The sequence below is a fragment of the Pelodiscus sinensis genome, chromosome 6 (genome assembly GCF_052426305.1).
Source record: "Pelodiscus sinensis isolate ZL-2025 chromosome 6, ASM5242630v1, whole genome shotgun sequence".
Classification (NCBI taxonomy): domain Eukaryota; kingdom Metazoa; phylum Chordata; order Testudines; family Trionychidae; genus Pelodiscus; species Pelodiscus sinensis.
The window spans coordinates 68146772-68161493 of NC_143057.1; the positions used below are offsets into that span (position 1 = coordinate 68146772).

Genomic DNA, 14722 nt, shown 5'->3' on the forward strand with positions numbered 1-14722 from the left:
ACTGAGGAAGGAAGTAACAGGAAGAAAGATTATACCTCTGTTTGAACCATGTTGAGCTTAAATGGATGGCTAGACATCCATGAGATGTCAGATACACAAGCTGAGAGTTTAGTATGGATAGGAGGCGGTTCTAAATTAGAGAGATAGAGCTTTAAGTCACCCTCAGAATTAGCAGTTGAATTTTTGTTTTCAGATGAAATTACCCAGAGAGAGGATGTAGAGGCAGAAGAAAGGGACTAAGGAAAAAGCCCTATATGCTTACCACAGGAGACTAGGAGATGGAGAAGACCTTTTGAAGGACACACTGAAAGAATGATTAGCAAGTAAGAGGAGCACCAGGAAAGGATAACTAAGAAAGCCAATGAAGGGTAAGATTTCAAGAAGAGGAAGATGGCTGATGGTAGGTAGCTGACAAGTCAAACAGGAGTCTAGGATAGAAATGGAGGACAGGGACTCCAAACATCAACTGTAAACAGTATGTTCAATGAGATTAGAATTGAAAGGCAAGGTGGTAGCTGAAGAAGCTTGTAAAGTGATTTGTCGTCTTTTAAGATGGGAGAAACTAAAACATTTTTACATCGTGAGGAGAAAGACTACAGAAGAGGAAAAGGTTAAGGAGAAGCATGAGGGGTGAGAGTTGGCACAAAATAAATCAGGGGATGGGATTAGGAGGCCAAACAAAGGCATTGGAGGAGACGAACAGATGAAAATCTCTCTTTCTCCCTTATTTCAGGCACAGAAATGTGGGAAGGGAAGCTGATGAGTGGAGTAAGATTTGTCATATTTCAATCTTCTCTTGGAAACAAAATCAGCAAGTTCTTGTGTGCAGAGACAAATGGAGGCAGCAGAAAGGGAGAATATGGAGAGAGTTTCAGCCAAAGCGCCCAAAAAGGCAATTAGGACTGAGGACACAGGAATCAATTAAGCTGGAGAGGTAGAATTATTTAGCTAAAAAGCTGGCAGAACTAGATGGCAAAAAAGCTGAAAGAACAAATTTGTAGAAAGTTGGCCTGTCTTTGGAATTTTCACCAGAGCGAGCCACATCTACCCTGACCGAATTGGCCTGGTCCTACACTTGATACATTTATTATTTTGGAATAATACGGCTGTGTAGATATACCCATAGGGTCTGAGGTGCCACAGGACTTCTCATTGTATTTTCACCAGAGACAATCCACATGCAAGAGCAGGAACAGAGGAAGTGGATACTAGAGCCAAGGGTCCTGGTTAGCAGGGCATACCTTGTGATGGGATAGAGGGGCCTAAAACTTTATATAGTTTCTCAAGCACTGCCAGATTTTTCTCTAGTGGACAAAGATTTAGGAAAAGGTATACAAATACTATTAACTGAACAAGAGCTACAAGCGATTTTCTAGTACAATAATCATATCCATAGTTTACATCGAAACAGAAAATCACTTCCTCACAGTCTATTATTTTGAACTGAGCACCAAGCCAACCTAAAAAATGACCACACAACAATATGTTAAAATACTGATAACAGGTTCATACAAATGTATGAGGTTTTCATGTATGTATATCAAACAACTAGATAGAATCATAGAATCATAGAATCATAGGACTGGAAGGGACCTCAAGAGGTCATCGAGTCCAGCCCCCCGCCCTCAAGGCAGGACCAAGCTCCACCTACACCATCCCTGACAGATGTCTATCTAACCTGTTCTTAAATATCTCCAGAGAGGGAGATTCCACCACCTCCCTTGGCAATTTATTCCAATATTTGACCACCCTGACAGTTAGGAATTTTTTCCTAATGTCCAATCTAAACCTCCCCTGCTGCACTTTAAGCCCATTACTCCTTGTCCTGTCCTCAGAAACCAAGAGGAACAAATTTTCTCCTTCCTCCTTGTGACACCCTTTTAGATATTTGAAAACCGCTATCATGTCCCCCCTTAATCTTCTTTTTTCCAAACTAAACAAGCCCAGTTCATGAAGCCTGGCTTCATAGGTCATGTTCTCTAGACCTTTAATCATTCTTGTCGCTAAAGATAAATTATTAATGCAATCTACCTGTTTTAAAAAAGACATAAAAAGCTGTAGCATGGGAAGGCACAAACTAACTGGAAATGGTGACATTTTAGGAACTCTTTCATGCTCTGTATATCTTTTCATGTAAATTTACTAACTGTAAATATATTTTAATAAAATGACTGAAGGGGCAGTTACTGAGGACAAAGAAAAGTGTTTACTGGGGCTTGGAAGAGGAATCAATGGAAATGTTGTACTTTTAAATTAATTGCTTTACCTAAGCATACGAGCACAGCAGAGCTTTATATTTTAAGACAAGAATGCAGCATTCATCATGGTTATTGGTAGAGTCGATTGATCAATGTGAACATTGGCTGAAAATGTTCTCAATGGTGGGTTCTCAGTTTGGGAATTTGCTTACCTCCTTAAGCCTAAGAGCACATAGTTTTTGCAACATGTTCTGTTTACTTAGGCTTTTTCCAACTGTATCTTGAAAAGGGATCTGATTTTTTTTCTTGTGGTGGAGGGTATTTATTAGTGTTTGTTGATAAAAATTTAATGAATGTATCCATTAAATGTATATGACTTTATAATTATTTTGCAGTGTGTTCACTGAATGGCCATAATTGGCACTTTGTTTTATTTTTTTCAGTTTAAACAAAGTAAAATCTGAACTAAATTTTGATAATATAGGAGAAAATTGCATCCATTAATTTTAAATGGCTGAATTTATTTTCATGGGGGTTTCTTTGCTTTTCTTTCTTCCTGTACTCAACTTCACCTCATTTCTATTTATAGTTTTTGCTTAGAGGAACAGCAGCTGAATTTAATTTTAGGGGTAACTTGAAATTTTTGAAACAAACCAACCAATTTTCCAAACTATCATAATGAGGAACCTTCCAGATTAAAGGGTCACATCCTGATCTTCTTATTCCCACAGTTAAGTAACTATTTGCTATAATTCAAAGCATCTGGATGATCAGCATTTTTAAAGTGAGACCACTTAGTTAGCTGCTTAAATATGACCTCAGGAACCTAAATTTTGGGTTCACCTTTTAAAAAATCTGGCCCTCCATGCCTCACTATTGAGTTTCAGTACAGGCAGTCCCCGGGTTACATACAAGATAGGGACTGTAGGTTTGTTCTTAAGTTGAATCTGTATGTAAGTCGGAACTGGCATCCAGATTCAGCCGCTGCTGAAATTGACCAGCGGCTGATTCCAGGAAGCCCAGGGCAAAGCAACTCTGCCTCGGGCTTCCTGTAGTCAGCGCTGGTCAGTTTCAGCAGCGGCTGACTTGGGGACGCCTGGGGCAGAGCAGCTTGGGTGCTGCTGGGTTGCTCCAGTAGCGCCGCTCCTCGGCGCTACTGGACCAACCCAGCAGCACCCAAGCTGCTCTGCCCCAGGCGTCCTGAGTCAGCCGCTGCTGAAACTGACCAGCAGCGGCTGAATCAGGACGCCTGGGGCAGAGCAGCTTGGGTGCTGCTAGGTTGGTCCAGTAGCACCCAGAGCGGTGCTACGGGACCAACCGGCAGCGCCCCCTGCTGTACCACAGGCGTCCGGACCAAAGCCGCAGAGCACGGGGGCAGTGGGACAACCCAGACGCGCCGCGGCTGTCCCGCTGCCCCCGTGCTCCGCGGCTTTGCTCCGCTTTGCTCTCCGTCTCCCTGGTCTGCTGGTCTCCAGCAGACCAGGGAGACGGAGAGCAAAGCGGAGCAAAGCCGCGGAGCACGGGGGCAGCGGGACAGCCGCGGCGCGTCTGGGCTGTCCGCTGCCCGCGTGCTCCGCGTCTCCCTGGTCTGCTGGAGACCAGCAGACCAGGGAGACGGGGAGCAAAGCCTCTGAGGAAGCCGGCAGCGGGACAGCAGCGGCACGTCTGGGCTGTCCGCTCCCTGCGTGCTCCCCGGCTTTGCTCCCCGTCTCCCTGGTCTGGGGAGATGGGGAGCAAAGCCGCGGAGCACGCGGGCAGGGGACAGCCCAGACGCGCTGCGGCTGTCCCGCTGCCGGCGTCCTCAGAGGCTTTGCTTCCCGTCTCCCTGGTCTGCTGGTCTCCAGCAGACCAGGGAGACGGGCAGCAAACCCCGTTCATAACTCGGGGACTCGGAGGATCCGCGTAACTCGGGGACTGCCTGTACTTCAAATTAAGGTACTCTCAGTATCTTGAATACTACACATAACAGCACAAAAAAGGGAAAATTCAAAATCTGGGGTTGGCAAAAATTTCTTCACTGTTGAGAATCAGTAAGTCTTGTAAATGTCCCTGGACTAGAATGGAGGGGGAGGGGAGGGAAGGGAAGGGAGAGAGCAAGAGTGAGAGAGAGAGCACATACTGTGATTACAGAGAATAAATTTTAAAAATTGGTGCAAGTGCCAATACATTAACAAAAAAGATCACAAACATAAAAATTCATTATTTATCTAAAAATGTGTATTTAAATTTAAAAATAGTTTTTAAAGGTTATGCTTCACTTATATTTTCTCAGATATTTTATTTCAAGAGCTGTAATTTTAATTTCTAGTTTCACTTCATAAACATTATCTAATCCTTAGTGTCTTCTATATTTCACAAAAAGAGCAACATATTGATGTAATCTATGAAGTTCACACTATCCATCACAATGACAAAAACATTCACTCAGAATGTGATATTTTCATAGTATTGCTACTGCCCAAACATGTAAGGTTATATCTGTATCTAACATTTAATAAAAACACATTCAATAAGTTCTGGAAAGAATAAAATTGAATGTGTTTCTTCTCCATTCCCTTCTTTTTTCCTCAGTTAAAATGTGTGAAAGCCTTATAACATGTATGCATGAAGAGACGTCAGCATTAGTGCCATATTAAAGTAAAAATCAATATGAGTCTGTAACTCTTACCAGTAATTATCAGTAGAAGAAGGCACGTTACATCCAAAGAGTAACATGTGATGGACTGTATCCATGCTGGCTTGAGGCCTGAAGTCAACTGAAAGATAAATAGATAAACAACAAGCATAAATGAGAGTTTTATCCTCACTACAACAGATTGGGATTGTCAATGTGCACAGTGAAGATACTATTGTGACATCATTTGTTCATGGTATCATGAACAGGGACAATTTTTTGGTTTTTGTGTTCATGCTGATGTGGTAGCTCAAAACTGCAGTAGTGTTTAAGCAACAGAGAAGATCTATATACTGCAAACTGTGATTTTGTCAATTTCTTACTATAGGACAAATAAATTTGTTAGAAAGAACAGCTTCTTTCAAGACACATACTTCTTCAGCTTTTTCTTAAAACGTTCATTTTGTAAGCTCAATGTTTTACGAGTACAAGGGAGAACATTTTTAACATGATTTCTAACTTCATAGACTCACTTAAAAACCCAAGATGTTGTAGGGGCTCAACTGCAGAAGAACTCTGTATGTGTGAAGTATAGGGGTGGTGAGGCCTGCATTCCACCCCCTTTCCTATTCTCCCCCTCCTTCCCTAATACTGATGAGCCAGAAGCAAGCCTCTAGGAACATACTCCATTGTAGCATGAACAAATTATAGATAAGGGTGGGAACATAATCTTGTTTACCTAAATGTACTGACTATTTAAACAAAGCCAAAGGACAAGCAGTACAGCTGAGCCATACTGTAACAAGCAACGAGTAATCCCCAGAAATTTCCAAACTGCCACAAACAAGGTTGATATCGTATTTAAGGCTGCATCAGAGCACAGCAATTTGGACTTCACCAATGTGTTTTGGATACCAGCGCCTCAGAAGCGGAGACAGTTTCCCACTTCATCCACAGCCAAAACGGGGTTCCCCGGCTAGCAGAAGGGATGTAAGAACGCCACCTTTCCTATCATGTTGTTCTTTTAGTTAAGAGGCGCAGCTGTTAGCTGTCGGGAAATAAACTGCTTGTGTTTGACAGATACCTGCGTAGCATGTCTTTGTACTTTGAGAACCCAGTGTCGGACCTGAGACTTACTCTTGCCGGCAACATTTGGCGCAGCGAGCAGGGTTCTCTTGGTACAAATCACTCAGGATGTGGAAGAAGTGGAAGCAGATGGGTGAGGGAGTAGGGGAGAGCGCCAAATTCCCAGCTGGCCATGCACATCGGCCTGGGGTTCAGTTGTTCAAATCTGGTATGATGTAACACCTGCCATGCGGTTTGAGGGGGAGCTAGCTGATGGGGTTAGTCCCGCTGGTATCCAAAAGGTGCTGGAGGCGTTGGAAGTGCATAAGAAGGATAAGGGGGTATGTCAGGCCCCAATGGCTATTCCTAAATGCATTCTTCAATGTATGTGAAAAGAAGCAGTAAACTATGTTTTTAGTTTATGTTTATATTATGCAGACCTTGAAAGCAAATTGGCAAATGTTTACCAACCCTTAATCTCACTCAAAGGACTGCTGCAGTCTGGCTGTTATGAAAAACCCTGTACTGAGGAATTTTTTAAAAAACTAGCTGACTGTAAAAATGAACATTTGGATTTACCCATGTAAAGGAATCAGAAGGTACGATGGCTAATCAAGGAACCTATCCTTCTTACTAAATTAGTAATAGACAAAACCTGTGTCCATGGAAAGGAGCCATTTAGGAAAAGCAGAATTAGGTACAGACCATAAGAAGGAAAGAAGCATGTGAAAGGGGAGTAAGGAGCTTGGGGCCCCGTGTGGGCATAATAGAAAAAATAAGGAAAGCAGTAGTGCACTGGAAAGTTAAATTACTGGAAATAAGGAAAGTTTTCATTTCAGGGATAATGCAAGTGATTAAGAGTATGAGAAGGTGGGAGTTGACTTTGTGAAGTGTGGAAGGAATTAAACAATTGTTGTAATGTGTGAGAAGAAAACCTGCTATAAAAGACTCCTTGTTTCTTTGCGACCTCTTTCCTAAGCAATGCGTAAATAATACAGGCAAATAAACAATCTAATTTAAATAGTTGGCTATGGACACTTTTGTTAAATTTGCTAAAAGTAAATAAGGGAAACTGAGGCATATCACCTTTAACTTAATAAGTGAGCAGTGAAGTACTTTACCCAAACCCTCAAATGCTGGCTTACGAAAGCATAAGTAATTATTGGGTAACAGTAGGCTGATAAGAAAATCAGCAAGAATATTTGTAACAGAAAGACGCATTTTAAAATATGATGTGCCACCCCCATGGGGGTAGAAAATTGTTCTTTTGTCTTTCAGAACATTAGAAAGAGCTGGTACCAGCTGAAAAGCAACTGAAGAAAAAAAAACATGGTTCTACTGTCGTGACATAACAGGTTGTGTTTTGTGTTCTGTCTAAGTTTGTCTTGTGGCACATGTATTGCAAATGTTGTTGTACATTAGTGATAGAAATGTAGCCGTGTTAGTCTGGTGTAGCTGAAACAAAATACAGGACTATGTAGCACTTTAAAGACTAACAAGATGGTTTATTAGGTGATGAGCTTTCATGGGCCAGACCCACTTCCTCAGATCAAATAGTGGAAGAAAATAGTCACAACCATATTTATCAAAGGATACAATTTAAAAAAATGAACACATATGAAAAGGACAAATCAAATTTCAGAACAGAAGAGGGATGCGGTGGGGAGGGTAGGGGGGAAAAAGGTAAATGTCTGTGAGCTAATGGTATTAGAGGTAATAATTGGGGAAGCTATCTTTGTAATGGGTAAGATAGCTAGGGTCTTTGTTGAGACCCACGCATAGAGTGTCGAATTTTTAGCATGAATGACAGTTCAGAGGATTCCCTTTCAAGTGCAGATTTAAAAGGCTTCTGAAGCAGGATGCAGATAATTAAGTCATTGAGACAGTGTTCTTTCTGGTTGAAATGGCAAGAAACTGGTTTTTCTTTGTGATCCTGTTTAATATCTGTTTTGTAGGCATTGATCATTTGGCGAAGTGTCTGAGACGTTTGTCCAATGTACAAAGCAGACAGACACTTTCGGCACATGATAGCATAAATTATATTTCTGGATGCACAGGAATATGTATTCTTGATCTTATAACTCACTTGGTTAGGTCCAATAATGGTATCAGCAGAGTGGATATGTGGACAAAGCTGGCAACGGGGTTTGTTGCAAGGGAAGGTACCAGGGTTGGTATTAGTGTGGTATGTCCTGTGGTTGTTGGTAAGAATCATCTTAAGGTTAGGTGGTTGTCTATAGGAGACTATGGGTCTGTCTCCCAGAGCCTCTTGGAGTTTAGTATCCTGTTCCAGTATAGGCTGTAGTTTATTGATAATATGTTGGACAGGTTTAAGTTGGGGGCTGTAGGTGATGACAAGTGGGTTTTTTTGGGTCTGTCTTGAAGTAGATGGTTTCTAGGTATTCGTCTGGCTCTTTCAATTTGCTTTTTTATTTCTCTGGGTGGGTAGTTGAGGTTTATAAATATTTGGTAGAGATCCTGAAGTTTCTGGTCTCTGTCAGTGGGATTAGAGCAGATGCGGTTGTATCGAAAGCTTTGGCTATAGATGATGGATCGTATGGTGTGTGCTGGATGGGAGCTGGAAGCATGTAGGTAACTGTATGAGTCAGTGGGTTTTCTGTAGAGGGTGGTGTCTAATTTTCCATTGTTGATTTGTACTGTGGTGTCCAGGAAATGGATCTCTCGTGTAGAATGGTCCAGGCTGAGGTTGATGGTGGGGTGTAGGTTGTTGAAATCTCTGTGGAATGTCTCCAGTGTTTCTTGGCCATGCGTCCAGATCATAAAGATGTCATCGATGTACCGTAGGTAGAGAAGGGCTGAAAGGGGATGGGAATTGAGGAAACTTTGTTCTAGGTCAGCCATAAAGATGTTAGCATACTGTGTGGCCATGCGTGTACCCATGGCTGTGCCGCTGATCTGGAGGTATAAGTTGTTCTCAAACTGGAAATAATTGTGGGTGAGAACAAAGTTACATAGGTCTGCTACCAGGTTGGCAGTGGTGTCCTCTGGGATAGTGTTTCTAATTGCTTGTAATCCGTCTTCATGTGGGATGTTGGTGTATAGAGCTGCTACATCCATGGTGGCAAGGATGGTGTTATTGGGGAGGTTATCAATGTTTTGTAGTTTCCTTAGGAAGTCAGTAGTGTCTCGGAGATAGCTGGGGGTGTTGGTTGCGTAGGGTTTGAGGAGAGAGTCTACATAGCTGGATAGACCTGTAGCGAGAGTGCCAATACCAGAGATGATGGGACGTCCGCGGTGTCCAGGTTTATGGATCTTGGGAAGCAGATAGAACAATCCTGGTCGGGGGTCAGAAGGTGTTTCTGTGTGGATTTGTTCCCGAGTAGCTGTAGGGAGGCTTTTAAGGAGACAGGGTATGTCTACACTACCCTCCTAGTTCGAACTAGGAGGGTAATGTAGGCATACCGCACTTGCTAATGAAGCCCGGGATTTGAATTTCCCGGGCTTCATTAGCATAAGCGGGGAGCCGCCATTTTTAAATCCCCGCTGCTTCGAACCCCGTGTAGCGCGGCTACACGGGGCTCGAACTAGGTAGTTCGGACTAGGGTGCCTCGTGAAACGAGGAGTAACGGTAGTTCGGAATAGGCACCCTAGTCCGAACTACCTAGTTCGAGCCCCGTGTAGCCGCGCTACACGGGGTTCGAAGCAGCGGGGATTTAAAAATGGCGGCTCCCCGCTTATGCTAATGAAGCCCGGGAAATTCAAATCCCGGGCTTCATTAGCAAGTGCGGTATGCCTACATTACCCCGCTAGTTCGAACTAGCGGGGTAGTGTAGACATACCCACAGTGTAGTTTCTTTTGGTATTCCGAGGTGGGATCAGAGGAGAGAGGTTTGTAAAATGTGGTGTTGGAGAGTTGTCTGGTTGCCTCCTGGTTATAGTCGGCCTTATTCATAATGACCACAGCACCACCTTTGTCAGCTGGTTTGTTGTACATTGTTTTTTAAATGAAAGGACATTCTAAGTAAAGCAAAAGCGTGAGCTAGAAAAAAAAACTGTTCAGCAAGAGAAAAGGAAAGAAAAAGGATTGGGCCCAATCAAACAGCAACTCTAAAAAACTTAGTGAAAGGATAATAGTTTGGTAATCATTTAAGCTAGTTGAATGCTAACAATGTCTCCACAGATGAACAAAAAAAGGAACTAAAAGTTAACCACGAGACTGTTCCTGCTGCAGCTCCTGCTACCCCTATGGAGCCTGACTGAGGGAGCAAGGAGTGTGCCATTTAAAAAGAAGGACTGGGAGTGCGGTACCAACCTCCTTCCATTGGGTTTGCTTTGCTTTAATTGCCACACTAATGAAATATTTAGCTTTTGCAGAACTTTTGCACACTAACCGTGAAAGGGGCTTGGCCAGAGGTAACAATAAATCTGCAAGTGGAACATTAGAAATTTTGGGTAAAATAATGCAACAATGCTCAGAACAATAGGGAAACTAGTGATGTCACCATTGTAATAATAGCCAATTGCCCAGTTACTCTGGTTCCAGGTGCCTGATGCCTTAAAAGGCCTCAGAAATACCTGAAGAGAATCATGGAATTGCATGGGTTCCCCATTAATAATGAAAGATATTCTTAAAACATGCTGTGGTCCTCTTAGGGGGACAGTATTTGCAATTAATGCACCCAGCATCCAAATCACCTGTAAAGGAGGACAGCTGCATACTGACAGCCAAGGAAAATACAAGGCACTGGGCTACCCCTCATTTAAACACAACTGTTTTGCAATACTGTAACAACACTGGTATTGAAAGAACCACACAATCCTCTGTACTAAAACTTGAGTGTAATCTCGTAGGAAACTAACTAAACACTGAAATCAAGACATGCATTAATTACACCGGCATAGTGCCCCTGGAAGTCAGGCCTGCTGACTCCGGATGGGGCCTCCCACTTAAAGCACAGACAGAGGTCATCTCGGAAGCATGGTAAATCTTTGTGAAGCAATGGCCTATGTTGAAGTGCCCTCAGCTGAGAACGATTAACCGAGTTCTCAGGAAAAAGGTAAGAATGGGGCAACCTCTAGCTATCAGCACACAAGGAATTGTAACAGACCTTTTAGATGGCCGAGTCCACTCAGCGTTATGTAAGTGATGAGAGAAACATCTCCCCAGTACCCCTCCGTGGAAATGGGGAAACAGAGAATCCATGAAAATACAAAGGCTGATATGGATGGGCCATAGCATGATCTTTACCCTTCTAGCACCTGGCGCACAATGTGGGAGAGCACCCATGAACATCCCTCACACTCAACTAGTGAGAATGGTGACCTCCCTGTTAGTGTTAAGGCGAGGTCATGTTACCAGAATAGAAGGTGTGGCATACTCCGAAGTTGCTGGAAAGTGAATGTTGCACCCACTCCAACAAAGAGACTCTATGTACATATCCATATAATGCTTTAATGAATCTGTCTAGGTTCGAAGTGGCAGTTACCAAGCAACTAACACATGCAAAGTTGGTCCAAATAAACGGTACCTACTGGTATGTGACTGCCCAGAACCACTCCATCGAGTTAAATAGAAAGCCCTGCCCCTCAACACACCTATCCATGTGCATGACAGTCCCTCTCAGGGCAATCCTGACTGTTGATGGGGCATGGTTCTACCGTACTCCACCAATGATGGGTAACCTAACATGGCATCTGGAAAGGCACTACGGCAGTAAGTACCTAGAGGAGAGCCTAGTGACCCTGCAGGCAAAGATCGAGGAGTTGGTGGCCAAGGGCCAGAGACACATTCAGGAAGGCCAACTGAGGTACACTCAGATATGGGAAATGGTGGACCAGGCTTATTTCAAGTATTCCAAGGCCCTAAACCAGGCAGTGGAGGTTAAAGCTATAATCATAGGCAGTGCTATCTTGGGGGATGGAATACCCTGGGAATGAACTTGGGTGTTGTTTTGCCAAATTATGTGGGGTGTATCGATTATAACATTCCTACTGGTACTAGTGCTCTACCAACGATTCCAAAGTAAGCTAAAAACATTTAAATTGCTGTATTTAACCTGGTGTGTTAAAGAACCCTAGGTTAAGAGAAGGGAATGTAGGAACAGGTTTTTAACCCACTGAAACCAGTAGCCCTTTGATATACAGGTAAAACCTAACACTATGATCTGTGGCTAAGCTGTCCTCCCCAGAAACCTGGTGTTCAGTTGGAGCAAAGAGACAAGGCTAGCAGGCCTAGCTGAAGTCAAAACAGATAATAGGGCACTTGGAAAAAACAAGTTGGACACAGAAAAGCAGCCTTGTCTGTTTATAAGCTAGGAAGCACAACACCAAACGGACAGCCATAATTGAATACCACTGTCATGAATTTCACACATATACACTCAAGTTTATGGCCCTGCGAGGTGCCCCACAGTCTGCAAGGGAGAGAGACACCCGTCTGCCCTCTTAAGGCCAACCACAAATTGTTGCTAAGGAACTAGAAATAGCGCCCCCCCCCCTTTCTCGAGCCCAACTTGGTAATTTACCAAAGATATATTATAAACAATTGCTGCTGTGTATCTTTCTTTGTTTTGTTTTTGCTTTATACCCCTAGACAAGAAGCTATGGACCACACCTATCACCTATCGGGAAGACACCGTTACCACTCCTATGCATTCCAATCAGAATATGGGGCCTTGTCCCAGGATCCAAGCTAGTGAGCTAATCAGGAGCTGGAGACTGACATCCGAAGAGAGGCACGCTTATGTAAACGCCCTGGAATGAATGGATGTGTCCCTTCTGGATCCTTGTAGAATAGAAATGGATACAGTGGGAGAGTGTGTTATGTGCTCACTAATCATGTGGGGTGCTTGTGTGTGGTATCTATACACCTGTCACCTGGAGTGACCAGATACCCAGTTTACCCCCCATCTGTGAATACAGGTGCAATGCCTCTGCCCTAAGAAGCTGGAAGCCACATTTATGCCAAGCCAATGTATTAGCAACCTGAGGTTTCAGCAAAAATGTTTTCCCCAAAATGGTCTCTTTCCCTTGGGCCAAAATGGTAAACAGTGTGGGATCAGATTCCATTCCCTTAATAAAATGCAACAAATAAAACACCAGGTCATCCTCCAATGGCTGACACCCTAATTAAGGGGAATACCGGGGTAAAATGTAGGGGATGGAATGTAGGGGTCAACTGTGGAAGAACTCTGTACATGTGTGAAGTATAGGGGTGGCGAGGCCTGCATCCGCCCCCCCCCTTCCCATCCTCCTTCTTCCCTACTACTAACGAGCCAGAAGCAAGGCTCTAGGAACATACACCATTGCAGCATGAACGAATTGTAGAAAAGGGTGGGAACATAACAATCTTGTTTACCTAAATGTACTGATCATGTAAACAAAGTCAAAGGACAAGCAGTACAGCTGAGCCATACTGTAACAAGCAATGAGTAATCCCCAGAAGTTTCCAAACTGTCACAAACAAGGTAGAGACATTGTATTTAAAGCTGCATCAGAGCACAGCAATTTGGACCTCACCGATGGGCTTTGGGTACCGGCCCCTTGGAAGCTGAGATAGTCCTCCGCTTCATCCACAGCCAAAATAGGGTTCCCCCGCTAGCAGAAGGGATGTAAGAATGCCGCTTTTCCTATCAAGTTGTTTTTTTAGCCAAGCGGCACAAGCTCATAGCTGTCAGAAAATAAACTGCTTGTGTTTGACAAATACCTGTGTAGCATGTCTTTGTACTTTGAGAACCCAGTGTCAGACCTGAGACTTACTTTTGCTGGCAACAGATGTAAACTATCTTATCCTTAATTTAATGTTATGATTTAAAGAAATGAGTACCTTTTAGATGATTGCCCCATCTTCTTTTATAGTAATATATTAAGTACTTAACCATTTAATAACTGGGAAGGGAAAAACCAATCTCAGGCAATACTAAAACTTTGAAAATTGACATTTTAAAAGCATTGCTCCAGAGGAGTCACAAGACTGTTCAACAGCAGTTTACAGCCAGGTAGTCTCCTGGAGAAGAATGCCGGGGGCCCATTTATACTTTTAAAGCTTTGTTTAATATTACAAAATAATATTTAAATATTTTAGTTATGTTTCTGCATCGGAAAACAAAGCTATAAAGCATTCAGCAAAGGAATAACATAAGCTGCAATTCCAAGATAACATCTGGAGTTTTACAATTCCCTCAGGATGCTACAAAATCATTTGTGCGCTGCGATACTTAATCTGACAGCACAGTAGCACCAAAACAACCCAAAGCATGAAGTAAAATGTCTACATACTTATTTTTTCCAAAGAGGAAAATATTACAGTCTTGTAAGACAGTAGAAAGGGAAAGGAAGTATTGAATATAGAATCTTTTGGTCTAACTAAATTATTTGGCAATATCTAGGGATAGATCAGTAAAATCTAACGGCCTGTTATATATAGGAAGTCAAATGAAGTAACCTGATGGATGCCTTTCAGCCTTAAACTATGAAACTAAAAATGCATCAAGGCAAGCTATACCTCAAAAATAAAGAATTAGCTTGCTTTTATGAACACTAGAATTTCTTGAGAAGCCCTGTTAACAATGTCTTTTTCGTCCATGCTGTGTCTCCCTGTATTTGCCTTTAACATCCAAACATTTTCATGGTTTCCTCCTCATTAGCCACCTGTCTTGAAAAGACTGAACACTGGTTTTGCTCTCCATGTAAGACAGTTGCTGATAATCACAATTAATTGCTACAAATCTTTATTTTCAGTAGTGGTGAGGTAAAATCTCTTGAGATCATCCCTTGACTTCAAAGCTTATTTAATCAAAACATATTTTGCCGGAAGGACCTCAATTAAATGATAAATTATTGGTAGACATTTAATGGACTTTAGAGGAAAGAGACCAGCTATTTG

General features: G+C 42.7%; 1 protein-coding gene across 5 annotated transcripts in view; it reads right to left on the reverse strand.

Moving 5' to 3' along the window:
• PAM (peptidylglycine alpha-amidating monooxygenase) overlaps positions 1–14722 on the reverse strand; it is a 262921-nt gene that overhangs the window by 109567 nt on the left and 138632 nt on the right. For all 5 annotated transcript variants that reach the window (XM_075932070.2, XM_075932069.2, XM_075932068.2 and 2 more), the window contains exon 5: positions 4867–4954. In XM_075932070.2, coding sequence (XP_075788185.2) covers positions 4867–4954 — 88 coding nt within the window. The remainder of the gene's footprint in view (positions 1–4866; positions 4955–14722) is intronic.